This window comes from Physeter macrocephalus, chromosome 8, assembly GCF_002837175.3.
Source record: "Physeter macrocephalus isolate SW-GA chromosome 8, ASM283717v5, whole genome shotgun sequence".
NCBI lineage: Eukaryota > Metazoa > Chordata > Mammalia > Artiodactyla > Physeteridae > Physeter > Physeter macrocephalus.
Window position 1 is genome coordinate 109190672 of NC_041221.1, and position 26574 is coordinate 109217245.

A 26574-nucleotide genomic window follows, 5' to 3' on the forward strand; every position below is an offset into this window, starting at 1 on the left:
TCTCATCACCTCAGAAAGAAACCCTGTACCCACTAGCAATAAGCCCCATCCTCTCACTTTTCCCCTTCGCCATCTCCCCAACCTAGGCAACCACAACCTACTTTCTATCTATAGATTTGCCTATTCTGGGCATTTCACAGATAGAATCATACAATATATGGTCTCTGTGACTGGCTTCTTTCAGTTAGCATTTTTAAGGTTAATGTTTTTAAGGTTCATCCATGTTGTAGCATGTATCAATACTTTATTCCTTTTATTGCTGAATAATATTTCATTTTCAACTTTTGAAATTTTGTTTAGCCATTGATAGTTGATGGACATTTGTGTTGTTTCTAGTTTTTGACTATTATAAATAATGCTTCTGTGGACATCAGTGCACAAGTTTTTGTGTGGACATATGTTTTTGTTTCTCTACATTTATATCTAGGAGTGGAATTGTTAGGTCATAATGTAACTCTAACGTTTTTGAGGAACTGCCAACCTGTTTTCCAAAGTGGCTGCACAAGTTTATATTCCTACCAGCAATGTATAAAGGTTCCAATTTCTGTATGTCCTAGCCAACACTTGTGCTTATCTGTTCTTTTGATTATTCCTGTCCTAGTGTGTATGAAGTAGTATATCACCGTGGTTTCTGATTTGCATTTCCCCAATGACTTAACCATGTTGAGCATCTTTTCATGTGCTTATTGGCCATTTCTACATCTTTGGAGAAATATCTATTCAAATTCTTTGCCATTGTTTCATGGGGTTATTTATCATTTTCCTCTTGAGTTGAAATAGCTCTTTATATATTCTGGATACAGGTCCCTTATCACATATGTCATTTACAGATATTTTCTCCCATTCTGTGGAGTGTCATTTCCTTTTCGTGTTGGTGTCATTTCAGCATTAGGGGTTTTAATTTTGAAGTCCAACCTTTTTTTTTTTTCTTGTGGTTTTTTGAAAAATATTGCCTAACTCAAGGCCATGAAAAATTTACTCCTGTGATTTCATCTGAGAGTTTCATAATGTTAGCTCTTAAATTTAGATCTGTAATCCTTTTCGAGTTAATTTTTGTGTATGATGTCATGTAGGCATCCAAGTTCATTCTTTACATTTGGATATCTAGTTATGTCAGAATCATTTGCCCAAAACACTGTTCTTTCCCCATTGAATGGCCTGGGTGCCCTTGCCAAAAATTGTTTGACATGAATGTGAGGGTTTTTTTCTGGATTCTCAGTTTTCTTTAATTGTTCTATATGTCTATTTTTATGCCAGTACCACACTGTCTTGATTATGGTACCTTTCTAGTAAGTTTTTTGAAATCAGGATGATTGAATCTTCCAAGTTCTTCTTTTTTCAAGATTGCTTTGGCTATTCTGGTCTATTCCATTTCCATATGAATTTTAGGATCAGCTTGTCAATTTTTGCAAAGAAGGCAGTTAGGATTTTGATAGGGATCTTGTTGATCCCACACCTCAGTTTGAGGAGTGTTAACCATCGTAATATTACTTCTGATCCATAAACGTGGGATGTCTTTCCACTTAATTAGATATTTAATTTCTGTTAGCAGTGTTTTGTAGTTGTCAGTATACAAGCCTCATACTTCTTTGGGTAATTTTTCCTAGAATTGTATTCTTTTCAATACTGTTATAAATAGAATTCTTTCCTTAATTTCATTTCGGATTGTTCATTGCTAATGTATGGAAATATAATTGATTTTTGCACATTGATCTTGTATCTTACAGCCTTGCTGAACTTATCTATTAGCTCTATTAGTTTGTTAGATGCCTCTGCTTTTGAAAATGCATATTTAAAGTATAACCACATTTGATCCTATTGTGTACAAATTTTTTTTGTCAGTATGTATGCTCTGTTCTCCATAGTACAAAAATCCACTCTTAAGCTTTTATCTCTTAAGCCATAGAGAGTCTATCTTAAACTTCTTAAGTTTACCTGCAAAGTTTTGAGTAGCTATTGTAATAGTAGTGGTAATAATAATTACAGCTAACATTTTTTGTGTGCTTACCTTGTTCTAGGCTCTCTGCCTAGCACATATCAATATTATTTTATATTATTTTCATAACAGTCCTATGATATGGAGTATTGTTAGCCTCTTTTTATAGGCAGTAAAACTGAGGCTGAGGCTTACTGTAATTAGTAATATGCCTGAGATCAGTAAAACTAGTAAATGGAAGAGCTGGGATTTGAACCTAGGACCACTCCTTCTAGAACCTATGTTCTTAACTCATAGCCTATAATGATCACTCATAGAACATTGTGTGTGTGTGTGTGTGTCTGTACACACACACACACACACACACACACACACACACACAATGATACTTAACTGGTGCTGGGTTGGAGTCAGCTATCTGGAGCAAAGCCAGTAGCCAATAAGTAGTAAACCAGTAAGTATTTATCAGAGAACGCAGGTACTAGAGTACAATTTGTCAATCAGAGGTAACCTTCTTAGCTTATTCATTTTTGCTTTGCTTGTGCTGTCTTCAACAATAGGTTAGAATGAATAAATAAATAAATAAAAGGAGACTTCCAGAAGCAGTCCCATTAACAACAATAAATTCTATTAAAATAAATGCAAGTTCCAGAAAGTACAGCAGTCCCCCCCATCCATGGTATCACTTTCCATGATTTCAGTTATCTACAGTCAACTTTGATCTGAAAATATTAAATAGAAAATTCCAGAAGTACACAATTTATAAATTTTAAATTGCATGCCATCTGAGTAGCACTGTCCCTCTCTGTCGTGAATCATCTTTTTATCTAACGTGTCCATGCTCTATACACTACCTGCCCATTAGTACAGGAAAAAACATAGTATATATAGGGTTTGGTGCTATCCACTGTTTCAGGCATCCACTGGGGGTCTTGGAACATATTCCCTGCAGATAAGGGGGACTACTGTATAGCAGGGCCATCAGGGGCCATTACTTGTAGGTTATAGCCTAGTATCTTTATTAGTTCCTGAGAGCATAAATATATAACATAGCATAAACATTTATGAGTTGTTCAAAATAGGTAAAATTATGTTAGTGTTCTATTTGGGAAGATAGAATGCTTTATAAGGTTAGTCCATAATTTCCTATCTAAAACTTTTTTTAAGTAATAAGCTATAATTGTCTAGAAAAATATAGGTGTAAGTGGAGCATACTTCTGTGGATGCTGTGTAAATATATCTTGATTCAGTGGTGTATCAATCTTATGCTGCTTTGCACAGTTAAATATCCTCTGTTGAATATTTTCTTTTAGGTCTTAGAAGTCATCTATTTCTTTAGGCATAAATTCAACAGTCTTTTGAATTAACTGTTGGGTGGGTGACATCTGACTGATGCACAGTGGCAATGAAGGATTTCTCTGGGCATGACCCACCACATAGCCAGTCTCATGTTTTTAACAGAAAAAAGACATCTTTTTAATATAATATTGCTACTTTAAGTATTAAAATATGAATTTATTTTACAGAAACTGCTTATAAACTAAATGTTTTCCATGCAGTATCTCATGTATTTCCTTCCTAATATGTTGTAATTAAAGTATTTTGGGCTTTTTCATTGGACATCCCAACTGATATGGTTCCAGTTTTATATCCGCTATAAAAGCAATTACAAAAGTAAGGTAATGAGAAATTGGGCAATGGAATGCTTTGACTTTAGTACCATTGTGAATAAATTAAAAATTGAAGACCAGTTGATATACCATTCTCCTGAGTAAAATTCAATTGAGTTAACTTTGGTTATGTTTTGCTGTCTTGGAAGTATGGATTTCTCCATACTTCTTAGAGAATGGAGATAGAATCAAACAGATATTTCTAATACACCCAAATATAATTACATTATGTTTAAGAAAATTAACGAAGCAATTCATTTATCATTCTTTTTTTAAACATGAGATAATTAGTAGATTAAAAAAATACTTTGGAAACCATAAAGTACAATAAAAATGTTAGCTATTTTCTGTGTCATTTGTGTTAATTTTTTTTCCCTTAAGGCAGCGGATATAACTTCTTGTGGAAACTTTGCCGTGATTGGTCTCTCATCAGGAACTGTAGATGTATATAACATGCAGTCGGGTATACACCGAGGAAGTTTTGGCAAGAATCAAGGTATTGAATTTATTTTTCTTTTTCTTATTTTTAAAAAAAGTAATATAGATAGATAAAAGGCTAATAACTGTCGCTGGCATTTATTAAATTCTTGAGTGCTAGTCATTTTGCTAAAGTTGTATATGGGTTATCATCAGCCGTATGTGGCAGATACTGCCATTATATCTATTTGAAACACCATGTTGAAATAAAGAGAATGAAGTCATAGTTGTATTAGGGGAAAGTGGATATTATAGAAATTAAAGGTTCTTGTTTTCTTCTCCTTGCATTAAGCAGAAAATCTTAACTATTTTTTGAAACCTTCATGGCATCAACCTGATGGATTTTGTTATTACTCAAGTGGTATAATAATCTTCTCTCTGCTCCCTAAAATCCATATTAATTTAAAGATTTTAGGGGCGTTAAATAGTGGGAACTTAGATATTTAAATAAAGGAATCACTGTTTGTGTAGTGTTCAGAGAGTCAGTTGCAATTCTTATTTCTTTTTTCTTTTAACATATGCTTTAAAGCCCATAAAGGATCTGTTAGAGGTGTTGCAGTGGATGGATTAAACCAGTTGACAATTACAACTGGTAGTGAAGGAGTACTCAAGTTCTGGAACTTTAAAAACAAAGTTTTAATTCATTCTGTGAGCCTTGATTCATCTCCAAATATGATGCTGCTACATAGAGACAGGTAAAGTTTTTCGTTTAATGATAATGGACTTTCTTCTTGATGTTTTTAGTTCTTAATTTAAGTACAGTAGACCTTTGAACAACACAGGTTTGAACTGTGCAGGTGCACTTATACACAACTTTCTTTCACTAAATACTCACTGTAGCACTACATGATCCACTGTTGGTTGAGTCCACAGATGCAGAACCATGGACATGGAGGGCCAACAGTAAAGTTAATATCATCTTTTTTTAAAAAATTTATTTTTGGCTGCATTGGGTCTTTGTTGCTGCACACAGGCTTTTTCTAGTTGCGGCGAGCTGGGGCTACTCTTCGTCGCAGTGCGTGGGCTTCTCGTTGCAGTGGCTTCTTTTGTTGCGGAGCATGGGCTCTAGACGCGTGGGCATCAGTAGTTGTGGCTCGCGGACTCTAGAGTGCAGGCTCAGTAGTAGTGGCGCACGGGCTTAGTTGCTCCGTGGCATGTGGGATATTCCCAGACCAGGGATCGAACCCATGTCCCCTGCATTGGGAGGCAGATTCTTAACTACTGTGCCACGAGGGAAGTCCCCCAGCTGTAAAGTTATATGCAGATTTTTGTCTGCAGAGGGGTGGCGCCCTAACCCTCATGTAAAGTGGTCAACTATAGGTAATTTACCACGTGGGAAAAACCAGACTTTTCATATAAAAGAACAGCATTTTGCTTAATTTCCCCCAAAGGTATACTTGATTAACAAAATTTAAATGAATGTGAGATTTTAGTTCGAGGGTTTTTGTTTGTTTGTTTGTTCATTAAAACTGTTGCATTTATCTTGCTAGTGGCATTCTGGGACTCGCCTTGGACGACTTCTCCATTAGTGTTTTGGACATAGAAACTAGGAAGATTGTCAGAGAGTTTTCTGGACACCAAGGCCAAATAAATGACATGGTAAAACAAACTTTAGATGTTTAAATAAAACTTGATTCATTTCTATTTCTGTTTAGGTTTAAAAAGTTCAGATAATTGAAACTTATCTTTTTAATAGCATTAAACTCATATGAGGAGATGTTCAAAATAAATAATTAGGAGACTAATTTTCAAAAAAGAGATTTCTAAGGAAAATTTAGAATTAAAAGAAGTTTAATATTTCTCAGGAAGTTAATGCCATTAAAGTATAAATCCCAGAGTTCATTTTTTTCTCTTTAAACAAGGCCAGAATATACTTTGGAGAGTGAATCATTGAAACATAAGTATCATTTTTGACTTAATATTAAACTAAGCTGAGAGAACTCATTTCTGTTTTTCTACATTCATAATGAATTAATAGGAGACCTGGAATATCTGATTCTTGGTTCATTCTAGTTTAGTGTTATTTCTACAGTTTATCTTAACTTCAAAAGAGTTTAATTAATAAAAATGTGTTTTAGCTTACTATTATGTTGTTATAGTGAGAAATATGGTAATAAGTACTCTAGTTTAAAAAGTGTAAGTTGGGGCTTCCCTCGTGGCGCAGTGGTTCAGAATCCGCCTGCCGATGCAGGGGTCACGGGTTCGTGCCCCGGTCCGGGAAGATCCCACATGCCGCGGAGCGGCTGGGCCCGTGAGCCATGGCCGCTGAGCCTGCATGTCCGGAGCCTGCGCTCCGCAATGGGAGAGGCCACAACAGTGAGAGGCCCGCATACTCCGGAAAAAAAAAAAAAAAAAAAAAGTGTAAGTTGAAGACTTTGCATCAATTGCAGATACCTTTATTTACTTGAAACAGAAAAAATAAAATAAAATAAAATCCTACATAGTGACACTCCCAACAGCTACTTTTACTTATCAGTTCTTACAGCAAAAATCTGAATTTGCAATGTTTACCCCCATTTCCTTAAAAATCAGGGGTCAGGGGTTAATGGTCAGGAAATTGTGTTATTCTGCAGATAAGAGATTGGCAGAACTACCCATCAACAGAATTTGTTGTGACAGCATCTATAGAAATGGGGGTGGGAGTGGAGTAATTTTGATGAAATTGCATTTTTGAAAACATCTGTCAATGCCATCTTGCTCTTCCTATTTCTTTCCTTTTCAAACTTTATTTTCGAGTTATATGTGTGGAGCTTCCCCTAGTCAATAACAAATTACTCCTGTTCCATTAAATCTATGAGCATTTATAACATGACTTCACCTATCAAAGTCATTTTCCCATACGTTATTATCTGCACTATCCTGTAAATTGAGTTCTCTGCAACTTAAGGTTTGAGTTTCCACAGTATCATCGCAGCCCGATGACCAAGTTGGAGTTCACTTATCCCACTATTATTTGCTAATATGGATGGTCATAATCCCTATGGTGTGTTTACACTCCTAGATGAACAATCTACTACCATTATAAACCTTAAAGTTTTTCCTTTTGGGTCTTCTTTTACATTTGACTTGGTTTAAAGCTCATGTGCTGCAGGCAGAGAGCTATTATTTTTCCATTTTTATCTACAGAGAAGATATAACTTCTTCATGGTGGCATAAGTAGTTTATTATTTAAATTTATTTTGAAAGTCTGATTATTGTGGTTTTAATTTATACTTTGGAAATAAAACATCATTAAGGAAGAAAAGACTTTTAACTGAATCTATAAGTACAAGCAGAAGGACTTCTTTAGTAACTTCACTATATTGAGAATGTGCGTTCTTCAAAATCATTCTTAGAAAGCCATTCTAATATATAGATGCTTTTCAAGGAAATGTAGCTTTTGTTGCTTTCACAGATTTCTCACAAAATATTTCTAATAGAATGTTCTCAGAACAGCAGTTTTATTTTAAAAACAATTAGTAGTCAAACAGTTTGTTAACTGTCTATAAATATAGGAGATTATGGAGTAGAAATTGAAAATTGGGTGAAACTATTCATTTTTAAAACTTTATAATTTATGTAAAAGCTTAGTCCTTAGCTGTATCCAAATCAGTGGTATATAAGATGGTATTTTATGTAACAAGATGTAAATTTTATACTTCAAACATTTTTTAATGAAGCATGTATTATCTTTTCATTTCTTGTATTCTTTAAGCTGTTAAATATACAGACACAAACATACATACAGAAATACATACATATACACACACACATATATTTATATAGGCTTTTTTTTTTTTTTTTTTTAATTTAAAGGCTTTCAGTCCTGATGGTCGTTGGTTAATAAGTGCTTCAATGGATTGCTCTATTAGAACTTGGGACCTTCCATCTGGGTGGTGAGTTTTTAAATCTCTAACCTTATCAGAGGTTTTATCAGTCATTGTCATTACATGTGACTTTTACCTTTTGTTAATGGATTATGTACTTTTTGAATGTGAATATATTTGGGGATTTTTCTAACCTGACTATATTTTATCCTTGGAGTGTTTTTGATCTCAAACAGCAGATATTAGTGCCATAAAAGATAATAGGAAAATCCAATCTCTTAGGTTCTCTATTCCTGCAAAATTGAGATATAGAAGTGAGTTGCATAAACCTTAAGCAAGCACATTTGGCCTTTTTGATACTCCAAAGTAGAGATCATACTTTAGGACTACAAACTTTTATTCTGAGTATTTTTTTGTTTTTGTTGTTGTTGTTGATACTGAATTTAGTTAAGAGATCAGAGCACTTTGCTTTGTGTGTATTATATATTTTCTGTCTCTAACATAATTCTTGAAAAAAGACGTTTAGATACCTTAAAGTAATGAAAATGTGTGTCTTCAGATTTGGGTAAAACCCAACAGTGTTCAGAAATCTGTCATAGATTGAAACTTGCTACTAAAACAGCACTTGAAGAAAAACATTAATTCTGTTCAATAATTTGAAAGAGTACTTTGTTGTTAAAATTATGTAGGAATAGATACAATTTGAAATCATATCACTTAACATAGAATTGCTTAGATTGAGTTTGAAAGGAGTGATGGGAAAAGGAACATACCATAAGGAAAGAGATACGTAAGAAAGATGAGAAGGAAGCTAGTACTTTTCAATCTTTTGAAATATTCCTAAACTAAGTTTTGTCCAATTCTACTCCTCTTCTTTCTCAGGAATTAGATAAGCTCATACCTGAAAGCAATTTGACCTTTGGAAAGGAAAAACCCTGATGTACTTATTTCCCTTTAAGTTTGATAAAGGAATGAGGCAGAGCTGTCTATACAGCATACATACTGGATTTGGAAATATGCACAGCAAGAGTGTCACTAATGGGTCCAACTCTAATAACTAGGAAATTTGGTCCACAGGTGTGTGGACAGTAAAGCAAAATATAATTAGTTGCCTGTGTCCTTCAGCTTCAAAACATTCACCTCAAGTTGTTACTTTCTTGTTTTTTGTTTTTTTTTTTTGTTACTTTCTTAATTTAAAAAAAACAAACAACTTTTTTCTAAAGGTACCATTAGAAATATTGATTAGTCTTTTGCTTCTTGGACTTTTGCTTCTATCTAAAAGTGAACATTATAATTTGAATTACTTTTCAGTAGGAAAGTTGTACAGAAAATAGAGTTGACACAATGCCCTTTTCATTTTCCTTTTTAGTAAAGTTCATGTTAGATGGGAGAGACAGGTTAATGTTCAGTAGTACTACATTGGCAAAATATTTTTTTTAAATGGTAAGGTTTTTTTTGGAATGGAAGAATTAGGATCTGAAAGTAGCATTCAAAGCCACCAGTCTTTGACTCAGCATTAGCCTTTTTGGTGAATTTCTTATTTTAGTAAAAAGATGAACAGATTTAAATCTGATAGATTTTCAACTCTGGTATCTTATTTTTCGGTGAACACAGGCGATTTTAAGTGAATACAGAGGCATGAAGCTGGGAGAAACACCAGAGCAAGAAGTGAGTCACATAGGGATTGTTAAAAGAAAATATAATAATTGGACCAAAGTATATTTTTAGTAAAGAAAAAACTACTTTTTTGGTTAAGATTTGAAGTGGAGCAAATGAGAAAGGTTGAAAAGCAGTATCATACAACTGCTGCTGCCTAACCGCAGCCAAGCTAACATTTACCATGAGCTGCTAGGCACTTTATATGCTTTTACTTTTCATCTTTTCTCATATCCTATTAGGTATAGGTACTGTTTTTTAGTCCTCTTTTACAAATGAGGAAATGGAGGCTCAGAGAGAAGTTAAGTGATTTGCCCAAGGCGACAGTTTGTTAATGAGATTTTGCCGTAATAAGCATAGGGGAAAGACTTTTCCCAATAGTTGTGATATCAGCCTTGCTTGGGTTGTGTCGTATGTTCTAAAGATGATTTGGTTTTCTTGATGTAGAAGATAGTAAGGAAGTAAGGATCAGTATTTCATCATACAACCATAGGTAACTGTTGGGTTTTTTTGTTTTTGTTTTGTTTTAATATTTATTTTTTTATATTTTGGCTGTGCTGGGTCATAGTTGCGGCACACAGGATCTTCACTGAGGCATGTGGACTTCTTAGTTGCAGCATGCATGCAGGATCTAGTTCCCCAACCAGGGATCGAACCCAGGCCCCCTGCATTGGGAGCACAGTGTCTTGCCCACTGGACCACCAGGGAAGTCCTCTGTTGGGTTTTTTGATTTCCCCCATTTTTTTTAAACATAATTAGTATGGCAACCTTTGGAGAGTCCTAGTTTTTTCTTCAGGAAGCAGTTTTATCATTTACATAACATGTTAAATGTGTAAAGAATGAATATACTCATTACGAAGGCTAAAAAGTGATATGTATGAGTACACCTTTGGTGTGTGTGGTAACATACAGATGTATCCATCTGGAATTGTGCCTATCTAAAACAAATTGCAGGGACTTCCCTGGTGGCGCAGTGATTAAGAGACCACCTGTCAATGCAGGGGACACGGGTTCGAGCCCTGGTCCAGGAAGATCCCACGTGCCGCGGAGCAGCTAAGCCCATGCACCACAACTGCTGAGCCTGTGCTGTGGAGCCCACGAGCCACAACTACTGGCTCACATCCCACAGCTACTGAAGCCCGTGTGCCTAGAGCCCATGCTCCACAACAAGAGAAGCCACAGCAATGAGAAGCCCGCGCACCGCAACAAAGAGTAGCCCCCGCTTGCCGCAACTAGAGAAAGCCTGCATGCAGCAATGAAGACCCAATGCAGCCAAAAAAATAAATTATTAAAACAAATTGCATAGGTACTGAACTGTTTACTGTAAAGGTTTTTTTGTTTAAGTGCTGAAAATTTTCTTGTGTTTGTAGGATTCTCAGATAAGCAGAGTTGAAATTTTTTTTTAATTTCTTTTTTTAAAATTTTATTTATTTATTTATTATTTTATTTTGATAAAATACTGCTTTAGCACAGGCTTAGCAGTAGTGCATGGGCTTAGTTGCTCTGTGGCATGTGGGATCTTCCCGGACCAGGGATTGAAACCCGTGTCCCCTGCATTGGCAGGCAGATTCTTAACAACTGCACTACCAGGGAAGTCCCCAGAGTTGAAATTTTTTATCCCTGAAATTATCTATCATCCCCTACCACTACCACCTGTAATTTCTGGTTGCTTTTAATCTCCTAGAAGTTTAGGTTGAACTGTTTTGGGGGTGAGAAAAACATAAAATTAAATAGTTTTAATAGAATTTTGCATTTTTTTTCTGTCTCATCCCCCTGACCTTGCTTTTTGAGGAGCATTACATGAAAATAATTGCAGTAGAACATTGTTTTGCATTTCTCACTGAGGCAAAACTATCCCTTTATTCTATTCATTAAAGTTTCCTTTGTAAGGTGATTCCATCACTTTGGAGATTGAACATCTAGACATTCTCTGCATTTGTTTAGAATATAATCAGAAGTGGGTTAATGTTACCTGTTTATGAAGAGTTCTGTACTTGAAAATCTGATCCCTTAAAATGGGAATTTTTTTTCAGTTTTTCTCTCAAAAAACATAATTTACCTGTGACTTCATCTTGTAAGATTAGCAGGAGACTATATGGTAGTTAGGTCTGGGATTAAACCTGTAGACTTAAGCTTTATGAACTAATTTGGCCATGTAAAATATGCAATGGATGTGGAAACCGCCTTCCTCAGTTTGATGCTTTTACATAATGGAAGGCCAGCCTACCCACACACAACAGCTGTGGAAGTCACATTGCACAATGAATTTGCCAAAGCAATTATGGTATCAAGTAAAATAAATTTGCTCAAGCAGTAGATTTCTCTTTTTAACATAGATTCTGAACATGTTAGGGAGTTTCACCCCTCACACACTTACACTTGTAGTGAACAAATATTAAGACAAAGAAGAAATGGTAAGATCTGAAATTGCTGAGTTTTGGTTTAATCATCAGTATACATGGAGATAAAGTTTTTGCTCTGGATTGTTTGCATTAAATGAATTAACAAATAATTTTACAGTGTCTGGTGTATAATAAGTGTCTAGCAAACGTCCGTCTCCCCAGTTCCTTTGATCCCCAAGAGCAGCTGTTCTTGTGAGTTTCCAAAGAAGGGTTGAGCAGAAATCAGATTATTACTCACCTTTTTTCACCATAAGTGAAAATTAAACATCAGTCATTGTCCTGAGCACACTTTGGTTTGTTTGTAGTACTCCTAATTTTAGTCTTGTCCTACTACCTTGCATTCATTAGTTAAGGTTCACATTGTTAATCACTCTGTGAACACATTGAGAGAGATTTTATCATGGATAAGTCATTTAATGCTTACATTGGAAAGTGTTCACTTTGAGTTGCTCAGAGTGTGCTTCATGAATCACCAGTGTAGGCATCTTTTGGGTGTGTGTGCTATCAAACTGTTGTACCTTTAGTTTCCGTAATGGTTTTACTGAGCTTATAGTGATTAAGTGTGCAGACTGCTTGGTGACAGATATGGCTCAGTTACTTTCTACCTTGAGCAAGATTTTAAATCTTACTGAGCCTCATTTTTCTAATGTGTATAGTTAGGACAGATCTGCCTCATAGGGTTGTGAGGATTAAATTAGTAGGCACAAGTGCTCAGGATACTTCCTAGCATGGAGCACTAAAAAAAGTGTTAACTCCTGTCATTTGCTTTCTTGAAATAATTTGGTTTATTTAATATAGATTCTGAGCTTCAGTCATCTTGCCATGCCTTCTCATGGATAATGTATTGGCTTCAGTGAGTAAAGTAGTTTTTAAAACAGCCGTGATTAAAACCAGTATACTCTTCTTAAAGTATACAAGGTATTCACACTCTTAGCCAGCCTAAGAAACCTCTTCAGCAAGATGCCAATGTGTTAGGCCTTTCTTTTGCTCCTTAAATTCACCTCGTTAAATTTCCTGCTTCCACCATCCTAGTTCAAATTTTCACTGCTTGTTAGATGACTACTACCATAATCTCAGTGTTCTTTCTGTTCAGATATATTCTACATTCTGCTAGCAGATTTTCTTATGAAAGTGAAGATTACAGCACTATCTGCTCAAAAGCCTGTAGTGACTTTCCATTTATTAAAAGAAAAAAACAAACTCAGATGTTTGGTATTCAAGACCAAACTGCACTCCTCGCTAGACACTGTTTTCCCTCACCTTGCCCTCCACATTTCCCTCACCCAGAAGATGCTTTCTTTACCATCAACATCCATTGAATTCCTGTGCATTTGTAAGGCTCATCTCACACACTGTTTTCTGAGAAGCCTATTCTGAGTCTTCTTCTTGAATGGGATTGCTCCCTTTTCCTCCCCAATTTCAACCCCTGCTCACAGCTTTTTGAAGCTGTGAGACTAGTTTCCATAAGCTGCTTTATGGTTATGCTCTATAGACTGAATTTTCTTGTTTCATATATAGCATGGTTACCTATTTGAAAAACAATTGCTCAAATTTTTTTTCCACTACGATTCTCTTATTATTTATAACGATTTTATTACTTTCTTCTATTGCCTACACCTTTTATTATTTTCATTGAAATAACAAATACAGGAGAGTACTGATAATCTATTTTAAATGTGTGACATCTTTAGAATTGTTTCCAAGTCTACCAAAATGGCATTCCAGAAAAACAGCATTTCCTCCTGTATTCTCCCTGTCCTCTTTTCCCAGTTAATTGGTCTGTTTAGTGCTCTGCTCTGGGTCTTTCTCATTAAGGAGATTATTTTCACATAGTAACTTAGTTAACAAAGCTCTTTGTTAGTGATGACTTTCTGGTGTTGGTGATTTAAAAAAGAATAAATTTCTGCATCTCTTTTGAAACTCTTTTCCCAGTTAATTGGTCTGTTTAGTGCTCTGCTCTGGGTCTTTCTCATTAAGGAGATTATTTTCACATAGTAACTTAGTTAACAAAGCTCTTTGTTAGTGATGACTTTCTGGTGTTGGTGATTTAAAAAAGAATAAATTTCTGCATCTCTTACCCTTTGTTTTTTTAGCAAAAATGTATTTTGTGAATTATATCCTTTTCAGTAGAGTTCAAATATTTTAACACCTTGATTCTTTCTATAGCCTTATAGACAGCTTTTTGTTGGACTCAGCTCCTCTTAATGTTACTATGTCCCCTACTGGAGACTTTCTGGCCACTTCCCATGTAGACCACCTTGGAATTTATCTATGGTAAGTTCTCTTTGGGGTAAGAAGGAAAAGGAAGATGATATTGTCAGACAATCATAGTTGCTAACATTGCTCTTTAGGTTTTTTTTTTAACTTATAAAATGGAAATGTCACATAGTTTACCATAAGTCTATGAGTAAGTCAACATCTGCTTGATAATTTAGATAGCTTTGCTCAAGTGTGTATTCTAAACCACATGATTGATTTTTATCTGTTATACTATTTGGCTTTTATTTGCGGAAAGGATAAGTGAGTTTAAAAAAAAAAATCTTAGAAAAGGGTCTTCCTGCCACTGCCTCAATACCCCTTTATGACCTTGGCTAGTCACTTCTCAACTTCAGACTCCTTTATCTATAAAATAAGGCATAAGTGTGGGCAAAATGCTTTCTAAGATTCATTTTAGTTGCATAACTTTTCATAGCCCTGTACAGATCTTTATGGTGGTCTTCCAATGGTGATGAACACAGAAGAGTTCAAAATAAATGATCCATTATCTGGGTCTACAAAATTTTTTGTTTTCTGAGTTTAGTTGCCTAATTCTTTTAACTCATTATTGAGGAAGAGGAAAAAATGAATTCCTTTTCTAATTTTAAGATTTTCTAATTGGCTTTTTAGGATATGAAAGTAAATTCACTATATAATAGAAATAGATTCTGGCCATCTTAGTAAGCACCGTGGAGTATCTCCTGGAATCTTTGAGGCTTGAACAATCAAGACAAGAGAAGAATGGTAGCTGTGGTACCTCAGCAACAAGAGCATATAGTATAGCTATTAACTAAGAATCTGATATTTCCAGTTTTTATTTTCCATTCCAGATTCATTATGTTTGGGAGATAGAATCTGATTAGCCCACTTTGGGACAGGTATCCACATCTTGATTAGTCATCCAAGGCCATGGTGCAGGGTCAGGTATAGCACTTAGAGGACCATTCTAGAAAGGAGAAATCCATGACTGTTCAGCAACCCCCCAAGAATCCGATCAGCATATTCTCTCTCTGACTTAATTCTCTCAGTCCATCTTTACTTCATTTATAATTTCTTTATATGAAGGTTGCCATTTGTCAAAGCAATATAAATATATGGATGTTATGTTACCTTATAAAAGTATTATCCATTACTGATCTCTCAAATAAATATTGGGTTGGCCAAAAAGTGCCTTCAGTTTTTAAGTAAAAATAAAAGGCACATTTTTCATTTTTTACCAAGAACTATTGAACAGTGTATTCACCCTTTGTTCCACTACCTTCTGCCATTTTTCAGGCAACTTCCTAATTCCACCTTCCCAAAGCTTTTTGTCTTTTTGAGCAAAGAATTGTTCCAGGTGCCTTTCAGTCTTTCAAGGAATTGAAATTTTTTCCATTAAGAGAATTTTGTAAAGACCGAAATAAATGGAAATCCGAAGTGCATTGTCTGGTGAATACGGCAGATGAATCAGAACTTCTTAGCCAAGCTGTAACAGTTTTTGCTGGTCATCAAAGAAACAAATGCAGTCTTACGTTATCCTGATGGAAGATTATGTGTTTTCTGTTGACTAATTCTGGATGCTTTTCGTCGAGTGCTGCTTTCAGTTGGTCTAACTGGGAGCAGTACTTGTTGGAATTAATTGTTTGGTTTCCTTGAAGGAGCTCATAATAGAGGACTCCCTTCCATTCCCACCATATATACAACATCACCTTTGGATGAAGACCAGCCTTTGGTGTGGTTGTTGGTGGTTCATTTCGCTTGCCCCATGATCTCTTCCGTTCCACATTATTGTACTGTTCCACTTTTCATCGCCCATCACAATTTGTTTTAAAAACAGAACGTTTTCATTAATGTTTAAGTAGAGAATCGCATGTGGAAATACGATCAAGGTTTTTTTTGCTTAACTTACATGGAACAGAAACATCAAAGCGATTAACATAACCAAGCTGATGCAAATGATTTTCAACTCTTGATTCGGACATTTTGAGTATGTTGGCTATCTCCTGCCTAGTATAACTTTGATTGTCCTCAATTAATGTCTCTATTTGATCGCTATCAACTTCAACTGGTCGACCTGACAGTGGGGCATCGTCCAGCAAGAAATCTCCAGCACAGAACTTCACAAACCACTTTTGACACGTTCTATCAGTCAAGGCACCTTCTCCATACACTGCGCAAATCATTTTTGCATATTGGTTGCATTTTTACCTTTCTTGAAACAATAAAGCATAATATGCCAAATATGTTGCTTTTTTTCTTCCATTTTCAAAATTAAAATGGCTACACAAAAATTCACCAATTTGCTAAGTCTTTTTTTTTTTTTTTTTTTTTTTTTCCACTGCGCCACCAGGGAAGCCCTGCTAAGTCTTTTTTTAAATGCACGCTGATATGACAGCTGTCACATACAATCTAACAAAATTGTTTCGAATGAAGTTGAAGACAACTAAGTGCTACTAGAGCCATCTTAGGGGAAAAAAACGAATGAACCTTTTGGCCAACCCTATAGTTTTTTGTGCTACATTAGAAATAAAGACTCCATTAATAATGTGTATGCACACCTTTCTTGTGATGACATCTATGATATGAATCAGCATTTTCAAATTAATATTTTCTATTTTTGAGATCTTTTTTTAACTTACAAGTGATCAGAATTTATAGCCAAGTTCAAGATTGTGGAGATTATTACCAGTAATTGAAGTTTCCCTGAACATATTTTTATAAGTTTTACAATATTGCTTATGTTTTTGTTTCTCAGGTCCAATATTTCCCTGTATTCAGTTGTTTCATTACGGCCACTTCCCACAGATTATGTTCCTTCAGTAGTGATGCTTCCTGGTACTTGCCAAACCCAAGGTAATCACAAAATAGTAAAGTATTTTTTGAAGTGTAATATAATAAACCTAACGTGCAGGATATTGCTACTGAAGGCAAAATTTAATGCATTCATTCAAAGTATTTTTTAGCTTATATGAAATATTTTGAATGACTTCATGAATTTATGCAAAGATATAATTGATGTGGTATTGATATCAAATAGTATACCAGTGGAGAAATGTTTTGAGTGTGGTGATGGGAACTGTAGTTAATATGAGAAAATAAGAAGATGAACTAAATAAATAGAAAGATTTTACAAGGCTATATTGAGTGAACATGTTATGAAATACTAATGGATTTAAAATGAACTAATTTGCTTTTATATGATAAAAATCTCATTCAGCATTAATTTGTTTTACCTGAAAATTTTTTGTTTTAAGATGTAGAATTATCAGAAGAAACCACAGAACCAAGTGATGAAATGATAGAGTATGACTCCCCAGAACAGTTGAATGAGCAGCTGGTGACTCTGTCACTCCTTCCTGAATCCCGGTGGAAAAATCTTCTTAATCTTGATGTTATTAAGGTAATACTATAGTACACTTAATATTGGCCCCTAAAGACACATTCCAAAAGTATTTTCTTTAGCAGAGATAGCTTCCCTTACTTTGAGGGCTTTAGGAGGAGCAGGTGATGCCTAAGGTAGTAAAGAGAATACCATTTGGTTAAATGCTGTTTAATCTAGTATGATTATCACAAGATTTTCTCTCTATATATATATCAACTTTGAGGGCAATCAAGGACCTTTGGATATAGCAAAAGTATAGCCTGCAACTACAGAGCTATTAGAAATTGGATGTTTTAAGCCCAGCCTAATAAATTACTTTTTTAACTTCTGAAATAAGAAAAAAAGAAATTGCTATAATGTGTGATGTTTCTATTGCTAGACATTTTGGGGATTAGAATACTTTCACTGGTCTTTTTAAAAGTAAGCTTCAGTCACCCTTTATCATACCACACCCTGCTCTGTCAGCTATAAGAAGATTTGCTGTTGGGTTCAGGCGCATAATTTAATATGAACTAGGTACTGGGTAGTGTCCTGAGACAGCAGTGGAAAAAAACTTAGGCCCTTTGTCCTTGAGGAGTTTACAATTTTACATTAAAAATGGACAATTATGGCATAAATTAATTTTTTAAAAGCATGTTTCATGACCCCTATTTGTGAGTAGCAAAAGCAATTGAAAGGTATAGACTAGAGTAGAAAATTTCAGAGACTATCCTCTGATAATTAGGGTAAGTATTGTTTTATGAAATGCATACAGTCACCAGAGGTTATGTGTGTACTAAGTCACATTAAGGGCTGGCATTAAAAAAAGTGTAAGGAACACTGACATAACTATGACAAGGTGCAGTAAGTATTTTGTAACTAACTTAGCACAAGAAAAGTTGTGTGTGTCTTGGGTAAGAAAAGAGAGAGGTTTTCACATGTTAATTTGACTCACAGAATTTAAAAGTGCTTCTTTTTACTTGCTCACTTTTTGAAAGATTGGGCATCAGCATAAAGGTATGTTGTCCAGGCACATAGTTATGAAGTCTCTCCATTAGTTTGTCTAGTTTGTCGCCGTAAAGGGACTACTTTATGGAATAGCTTTAAAAGCAATACATTAAAAAGTACAAGTAGGTGAGTGTGAAGGGAGCAATTAGAGTAATGTCCAGTTAATTGAGCTAAATTTGGGGGCCACTCTGCTTCTTGCTCAGATATAGTTTGTTCTGCATAAAAACATACAGAAACCTGAGTGAATGCTCTTTATGAGAGAAATATGCTAACACCTCCAATATTTTTATTTCCTTCTGAATAAAAGAGGTTAGAATTATTTTTGTCCTGTGGGTAACTTTTCTACTTTAGGTTTTCTTTATGAAATTAGGTGATTTCCAGAGCCCTGTGGAACTTCTCCAAAGCCCTTTGTTTTTATTTACAACTCAGTGACTGCCTTCTAACTCAAGAACAACGAGTTAGAAGAGTAACTGTGACTTTTACTACACTTTGTACCATCACAAAGAAGGGCTGTGCTTTCATTCCTAGTGGCAGTGCTTTGTTGTCTGGCTTTCATGTAACAACTTTCTTTTATGCTGTGCCTCCAGGAGGCCACAAGTATCCCTGGCTTTCTTTCAAAAAGCAACTCCCCAGGGTTCCTGAAGAATGGAAGAGGAATAGTGTAAGGTAAAATTGTGCGACTCCTTTATTAGGCAGTTTACCATATGCTCCTGAGATAGTGATCTGTAACAATGTAGTCACCAAAACTGAATTCTGTCAGTAGGAATTGCAAGGGAGGTTTTCATGGTAGAATTTTGCTAACACTTGAAATATTTTACAAATGAGCAACAGTATTCTTTTTAAAAGCACAAAGTACTAAGGAAAAATAAAAATTCCAACAAAATAGAAGAATGAAGGCCATGCTTCACAAAAAACTTTCACCAAATTACTTCTAATGTTGGAGTCTAACTCTGGCTCCAAATTTCTTTTGGAGAAAAGATATCTGAAAAACTGTTGAGCATTTATGTAAATTTTGCTTTCTAGCCCATTTTGCAGAAAAGGTTGTATTTCAGTATAAAAGAAGTTCAAAATTACTCGTTACTTCTTCACGTAAATATTCATGTTTCAGGAAAATGCGCTGTTTTTGCCTTAGAGTTTCTCCTGAACCCTATCATTTTCCTTCTGCCTTATCAGCAAGAATACTGGAGGTTTGCACTGGGAATCCCAGTTTAAGTATATCTGTGGTTTTGGTTGGTTGGGATTTTATTTTAGCATCCTAATCTGAAAAAGTTTCATTCCTTTTTTTTACTTTTTGGACTTTTTAAAAATTACGTGGGAATTAAATACTTAATTACTTACTAGTCTTTTTTCCTTTTCTCATTTTCTCTTAATTAGAAAAAGAATAAACCAAAGGAACCACCGAAAGTACCCAAATCAGCACCATTTTTTATTCCAACAGTTCCTGGCCTTGTACCCAGATATGCTGCACCTGAACAAAATAGTGATCCTCAGCAGGTAAGAAGCAAATTGGAGGGGGCATCCTAAGTATATGGGGTGCGTATTTTGTGTTTTACATTTGTAGTTTTAACGAAGACCCAGTTTTACAGATATAGAGTAAATTACCGATAGCTTTTAATTATAAACTATAAATTTTTTGTTACATTTATGGTTTTTGAATAATGTGTATTTGTTTTTGTTTAAGTCTAAAGTGGTAAATCTTGGAATTTTGGCTCAAAAATCAGATTTCTGCTTGAAACTTGAGGAAGGACTGGTAAATAATAAATGTAAGTTAAATTATAAAATATTTTACCAAGTATTTCAGTTTATTTTACTTTATATGTAGAGAATTGAGTGAAATATTAGATTTCTCAGTAGCTGAAAGTAAAAACCAGAAGGACTGAAATTTTGGTTTTAATCTTAAGTAGTTTAGGTTTGTGTTATATTAAATGAGTGACACTAAACTCAGATGATATTGAGATTATAATAATCTTTTGAGAACCTTTCATTCTTTATGGAAAATTGGATTTTTTTTTGCTTTTGTTTTTACTTACAAATACAGTTTGCAATACAGCAGACTTTTGTCTTAGATAATTTCAGATATTACCAAATTATCACATAAAAAGGTAATTTTAAAATTTATTGAGTGTTTAATAGATTTAAACTTTGAAAGCTACAGACTAGCTAATAATGATAGTAAGAGCTGTAAGCAATTAACAAAAATCACATTCTCCTGTTTGACTTATCCTCTTGTTTTCTGATCCAAATGCTTTGTTTTCATACCACTGTCACTCGAGTGCACATTGGCAAAAGTCAAAGAATGGTACTGATGGCTAAAGAATAGCAGGATTATACAGGGAGTAACTTGTTATATTTATGGAGGAACAAAGAAAAAAAGCACTACTATTTAATATATATACTGAAGAACAGAAAATAAAACATATTAGACTTTTGTCATTGGTGTTGTTCCTTTTCAGAAAGCTAAAAGCATAGTCATTGCCATTGTAATATCAAATACCTCGTATAAAAGTTGTAAGTGTATAGAATATGTTTTCGTAGGATGCATGTGAAACAAGAGTGCTTAACTTCTAGGGAAAAGAAGTAGATTTGGGGTGGGTAAGATTAAGGTGGAGTCTTTCCCCACATAAATTTCTGTAGTGTTAATGTTTCTTAATAATCATATGGTACTTTTATAATTTTTATAACAATAGAAAGAAAAATAAATTCCCTTACCTCATCTTGTTCCCAGTGGCAAATACTATTAATAACTTGGCGTATACCTTTATAGCCTTCTTACATTTGGATTTGTTCTGACTGATTCGTGAGCATATTAAAATGTCTATTGCTAGGTATTAATTAGATTTTAACAGCCTTAATAGGAAAAAAGCTTAAATTACTGAAAATGCAAAACAAAAATTAAGCCATAGAAGTAATTTCTTGTGCAATTTAAGTATATGTTGGGTTTGAAGTGTAAACTAGTTTCCTAAAAGAAATGACTGTAGATAATAACTGGATTCTTATTAAAACTTAATGTAGATGAAGCTGCTCTTAACCTTCTGAAAGAATTAGGCCCATCAGGAATTGAAACAGAGCTGCGAAGTTTGTCTCCTGATTGTGGTGGTTCTGTAGAAGTTATGAAGAGCTTCTTGAAAATGATTGGGTTGATGCTGGACAAAAAGCGTGACTTTGAGTTAGCCCAGGCATACCTTGCGTTGTTTTTAAAGGTAAGTCTAATATATAAAACAGTACTTCACAGCTTGCCCTCCTCTAGAGTAGTGCTGTCTGATAGAACTTGCTGCAAAGATGGAAATGTTCCATATCCACACTTACCGTGTGTGGCTACTGAGCGCTTGAATTGTGGCTAATGTGACTGAGAAACTGAATTTTTCACTTTATAGAAATTTAATTAATTTAAATAGCTTCCTGTGCCTAGTGACTACCATACTGGATGGCTGGATAGTGCAGCAGCTTGTAATTGTTTTTTGTTGGCTTTTGTTTTTTAACACAATTTTGACTCAACCCCCTGACTTTTGTGTGCCATCCATTTGATCAGTATACTAAACTATTAACTTTTTAATGTAGTTACATTTTGGCAGGGTTTTTTTTAATGATCATGAAGAGAGTCAGGTTTTATGTTTATTTTTTGTTTTGTTTTTTCTACTGTTGAAATCAAAATATTTACTTCTGTCCTGGTTGAAGGAGTTTCAAATGATTTGACAATGACAGTTGCTTTTATGACTAATATAATAGAGAACTCATGTTTATCTCAGTAGTATAATGTATTGAAGGAGGTAGATGATGCTGATTTTCAGTAATAGCAGATATGATTCTTCATTTATCCCATAAATATCTAAAACAACTTTTCACTTGATCCAATTATTTTAAATTATTTGAAAAGTAGTATGTAGAATAAAAAAATAGAAATGCCATAAATTGTTTCTATATTCTTTCCCAAATTTACCTTCCTGAATATAAGTTTACTTAAATCTTTAGAAAATAAAGCAAAGGGCCCATAGGTCATTCATTAACAATGGGTTACTATGAAAGGAGAAACTTAAAAGAAGCACAAAAATACAGATTTAGTGTTAGAACTGGGACCTTGTTTCTGGATCTGTATCAGGACTGTCATTACGTGGAGGAGAGTGATGACCACTTGAATTCTATTAAAAGAGTGACAGTACCATAAAGGAACTCATAATAGAGGAGAGGGAGATGGGAGATGGTAATAAACCAGCATTTAAGAAAAAAAATTAAAAATAGTACCTTCTGAGCTTCCTTGGTAAAACAGTTAAATCCAGAATAAACAAAATTTTAATTTTCTTAAATTAAATGTTCAACTATCATTTTTCTTTTCAGTTACACCTTAAAATGCTTCCTTCAGAGCCAGTACTTCTAGAGGAAATGACTAAGTTGTCATTACAGTTGGAAGAAAACTGGATCCATTTGCAATCACTCTTCAATCAAAGCATGTGTGTTTTAAATTACATTAAAAGTGCTTTGTTGTAAAAATAAACTTAGGTGACTAAATAAAGACTTTTATATTAAAGAGATTGAGTTTAACTTACAACCTTGTTTTCCAAGTGTCAATGTGAGAAGAAAATAAATGCCAGCACTACCAACTAGTCTGTCACTCCATTTTAAATGCTAAATATTTGCTTGAAATAAAATTATACCTATTTTTTGTTTTAAAGACATAAAGAATATTCTCAAATGATTTATTTTCTGAGTCTTTTCACATCAGTTACTTGGATATGACTTCTTTTGAATTGTCTTCACCAAGCTCGTGTTTTTTGAATATTTGTAACATATGAGGTTTGCTTGGTGTTTAATGTAGAATATTGCTGAACTAAACTGAAGATAAAACCAATACATAAAACAGTTATGAAAATGCCTTCATGTTATAAGGTAAAAAGGCATGTTTCCTTCCTTGGTGGCCTTTGATGAAAACATAGTTAGAGCCAGAAGGTGTGTCAGACAGTGCAGCACTCTTGCATTGCAGAAGAGGAAACTGCTGAGTTATGCTCAGGATCTCAGAAACAGATCCAGATTTTCTAACACTGGCCTAGTTAGTGTTCTCTACATTGTAGCCTTTCTAAAGGAACTTATTCTTTTATATGAGAGGCACTTTCACAAGGCAACTTGCTATAGGAGGCAGTTGAACAGATAACCTAAGATAGGTGAGGGAAATTCTGAATTCCATTGAAGATATCCTTCAAAGGTTTTTCTTCCCCACTGATGACCTTTTTATTTGGGAAGAAACTGCTGACTGTACTTTTCTGTCATAACCATTGTGAAACCAGATAGTTGTGGTACTTTTTTTTCTCATCGTCATTGTTTTTGTGGTTCAAGATTTCAATATGTGAATTAAAAATAAGCAATTCTCAAAAGCACACTGTTCTAAAAACTTGTTAGTTTTTACACTCAAAAGTAGTGTCATTCGTAAAATTCAGCTGGTTGTATTTGAACACCAATACTATTCTATTCTAATTAGGATGTAGCTTTACAGAATAATCTCCAGAAGGAATAGTCCTCACAAGGAAATGATCAACGATAACTTTAACTATCAAAGTGTTTTTGTTTAATGGTGAAAGGTAGAATTAATAAACGGCTGAGGAAATAAGCCAAGCTGGTTTGGTACTTTGTTCTTTTAGAAATGTATATAAACTTAATAAAGCCATCGACTTAAATGTTAATAATGACTGAAGTTGTAACTTTAAAAACTGTATTTCCCCTTGCCCCAAATACTATATTCTAAAGATATGGCAAAATTTCAGTATACAATTATGTACTATGTGAAGATTGTAAATATCTAAAACAAGAGTTCTAAACAAATTGTATTGCTGTGACAAATCTTGAACTGAGCTTTCTTTTTCAGGTGAGAATAGAGGAGTTGAGTGTATTTTTATTGGCGATAGCTTTAGATAGTATTAAAGCATCATTTTGGCAGGTAATATTCTAAAACCTTTCCTGTATGTTTGCCACTGAGGAAAGGAGGGAGAAAAATACAAAGGATAATTTTTTGTGTATATTTTTTCTTAAAATGTATCATTCTGTGCATATTGCTTTTTCTTTACATTTTAAATTACAAATGTAGTATATGACTACATTTTACTTGTAAAACCATCAAAGACAAGTTTATTTTTTATAGTCACCTTCAATCCCAATACCTTCCCTAGAAGTAACAGTTGTTAACTTTCCATCTAGACCTTTTTCTGTGAATGTATATACATGTTATGTATAGCTACAGGAAATAAAATGTATATAGCTTCAGTTTTTACATAAATATATGTATATCATTCTGCAACTTTTCTATGTGATTTCTTGACTTGAGTATAATCTCACCTAATCTCACCTGTTTACATTTGTGTAGTGTGCCACAAGCTATTTAGTCTATAATGGACACTAGGGTAGTTTCCCTTTCGTTTTTTGTTTACAAACAATGCTGAAAGAATGTCACCCTGTATGACTGTGTGCATATAGGGATTTCTCTAGTGTATGCCTAAGCTTTGAATTGCTGGGCCAGAGTTAGGCAGTTTTAAAGAGATACTTCATTTGGCTTCCAAAATGACTGGTAGCAATTTACAGCTTCTCCTCAGCAAGGAATGAGTACCTGCTCCCCATATCCCTTAGGACATTTGATTTAGATTCTTAAAATTTTTTTATTAATCTAATAGGTAAAAAATTACCATTTTTATTGTTTATATTTAAAAAAATCTGACACTAGTGAAGATGGGCATCTTTTCATATATTTATTTTAGACATGTGAATTGCCTTTTGCCAACACTGCTCATTTTTCTGTTGAATGATTTGTCTTTTTATCTCATGGATTTGTTAGTCATTTATGACTGCTGCAATGTTTTCTCCCAGTTGGTCACTTAAGTCTTTAGCTTTACTTTTGGTCTCTTTTAAAGAGATGTTTTATATATAGTAAAATTGGTAAGTATTTTTATGACTTTTATATCAAAATATAGAGCATATTCTGTATTTTCTTTTAAGATAATTATGTATGCATCCAGATCTCCATCTGGAATTGATTTCTGTGAAGAGTGCAAGGAACAGAGCTACACTTATTCAAAAGTCCAAAAACCATTTGAAGTTCATTTTTACTGATTTGGGGTGCTGTTTTATTGTGTTAAATTCTCTAATTAAGGTATTCGATATTCCTAATAAATAATGCATTGCTTATAGTTTTCTGGTATGTTTTCAGAGATGGGGGTAAAGCATTCCTAATTTTTTCAAAAATTTTTGGCTATTGGTGAGCATATCTTTTTGAAGTTTTGATTTTAGTTGCAGTAAATTTATAGTATTGATTTGAAAAGACTTACAGTTGACCCTTAAACAGGTGGGGGTTAGGGGTGCCAACCTTCCATGCAGTCAAAATCTGACCATAATTTATAGTTGGCTCTCCATACCTGTGGTTTCTCCATATCTGTGGTTCTGTATTGTGGATTCAACCAACTGCAGGTTTTGTAGTACTGTAGTATATACTATTGAAAAAAAACCATGTGTAAGTGAACCCACACAGTTCAAACCCATGTTGTTCAAGGGTCAACCATACAATAGTATTTCTTTTTGAGAAAACTATATATCTTCATTAAACCAGGAGTGGGCTTCTCTTGATTTCATAAGATTTCTTTATATAATCATACTTTTTTTTGACAGATTCATTTCTGCGGATTTTATTTTTGTTGTTATAGTGAAATATACCTTTTTTCCTAATATATTTTATAGTTGGTTATTGCTGTCATGGTAAAAGCAATTTGCTTTTTATGTGCTGATCTTTTATGACACTGCAGAACTCTTAAAAGTTTGTCAGTATAGTCTTAGAATATCCAAGAGAATCCCATCTTCTTCAATTGATTAGCCTTTATTTTCTATCCAGTACTCATATTTCACTTACTTGTTTTTAGTTAGGATTGCTTTAGCAACCTGGCACAGAATGTTGGATACTAGCAGTGCTTAGCAGAGATTTTTGTGTTGTTACTGACTTGAGTGGAAATGCTTTTAGTGTTCCATCATTAAGGATAATGTATGCTCTGAAATTCTG

General features: G+C 34.2%; 1 protein-coding gene across 1 annotated transcript in view; it reads left to right on the forward strand.

The window, feature by feature from the left end:
* Positions 1 to 23225, forward strand: part of WDR36 (WD repeat domain 36) — a 38566-nt gene extending 15341 nt beyond the window's left edge. The window contains exons 13-23 of the mRNA XM_007121994.4: positions 3988 to 4102; positions 4613 to 4778; positions 5574 to 5682; positions 7879 to 7958; positions 14114 to 14221; positions 16938 to 17035; positions 17437 to 17582; positions 19926 to 20045; positions 20233 to 20314; positions 21564 to 21751; positions 22884 to 23225. Coding sequence (XP_007122056.1) covers positions 3988 to 4102; positions 4613 to 4778; positions 5574 to 5682; positions 7879 to 7958; positions 14114 to 14221; positions 16938 to 17035; positions 17437 to 17582; positions 19926 to 20045; positions 20233 to 20314; positions 21564 to 21751; positions 22884 to 23033 — 1362 coding nt within the window. The 3' untranslated portion in view covers positions 23034 to 23225. The remainder of the gene's footprint in view (positions 1 to 3987; positions 4103 to 4612; positions 4779 to 5573; positions 5683 to 7878; positions 7959 to 14113; positions 14222 to 16937; positions 17036 to 17436; positions 17583 to 19925; positions 20046 to 20232; positions 20315 to 21563; positions 21752 to 22883) is intronic.
* Positions 23226 to 26574: the final 3349 nt, after the last annotated feature.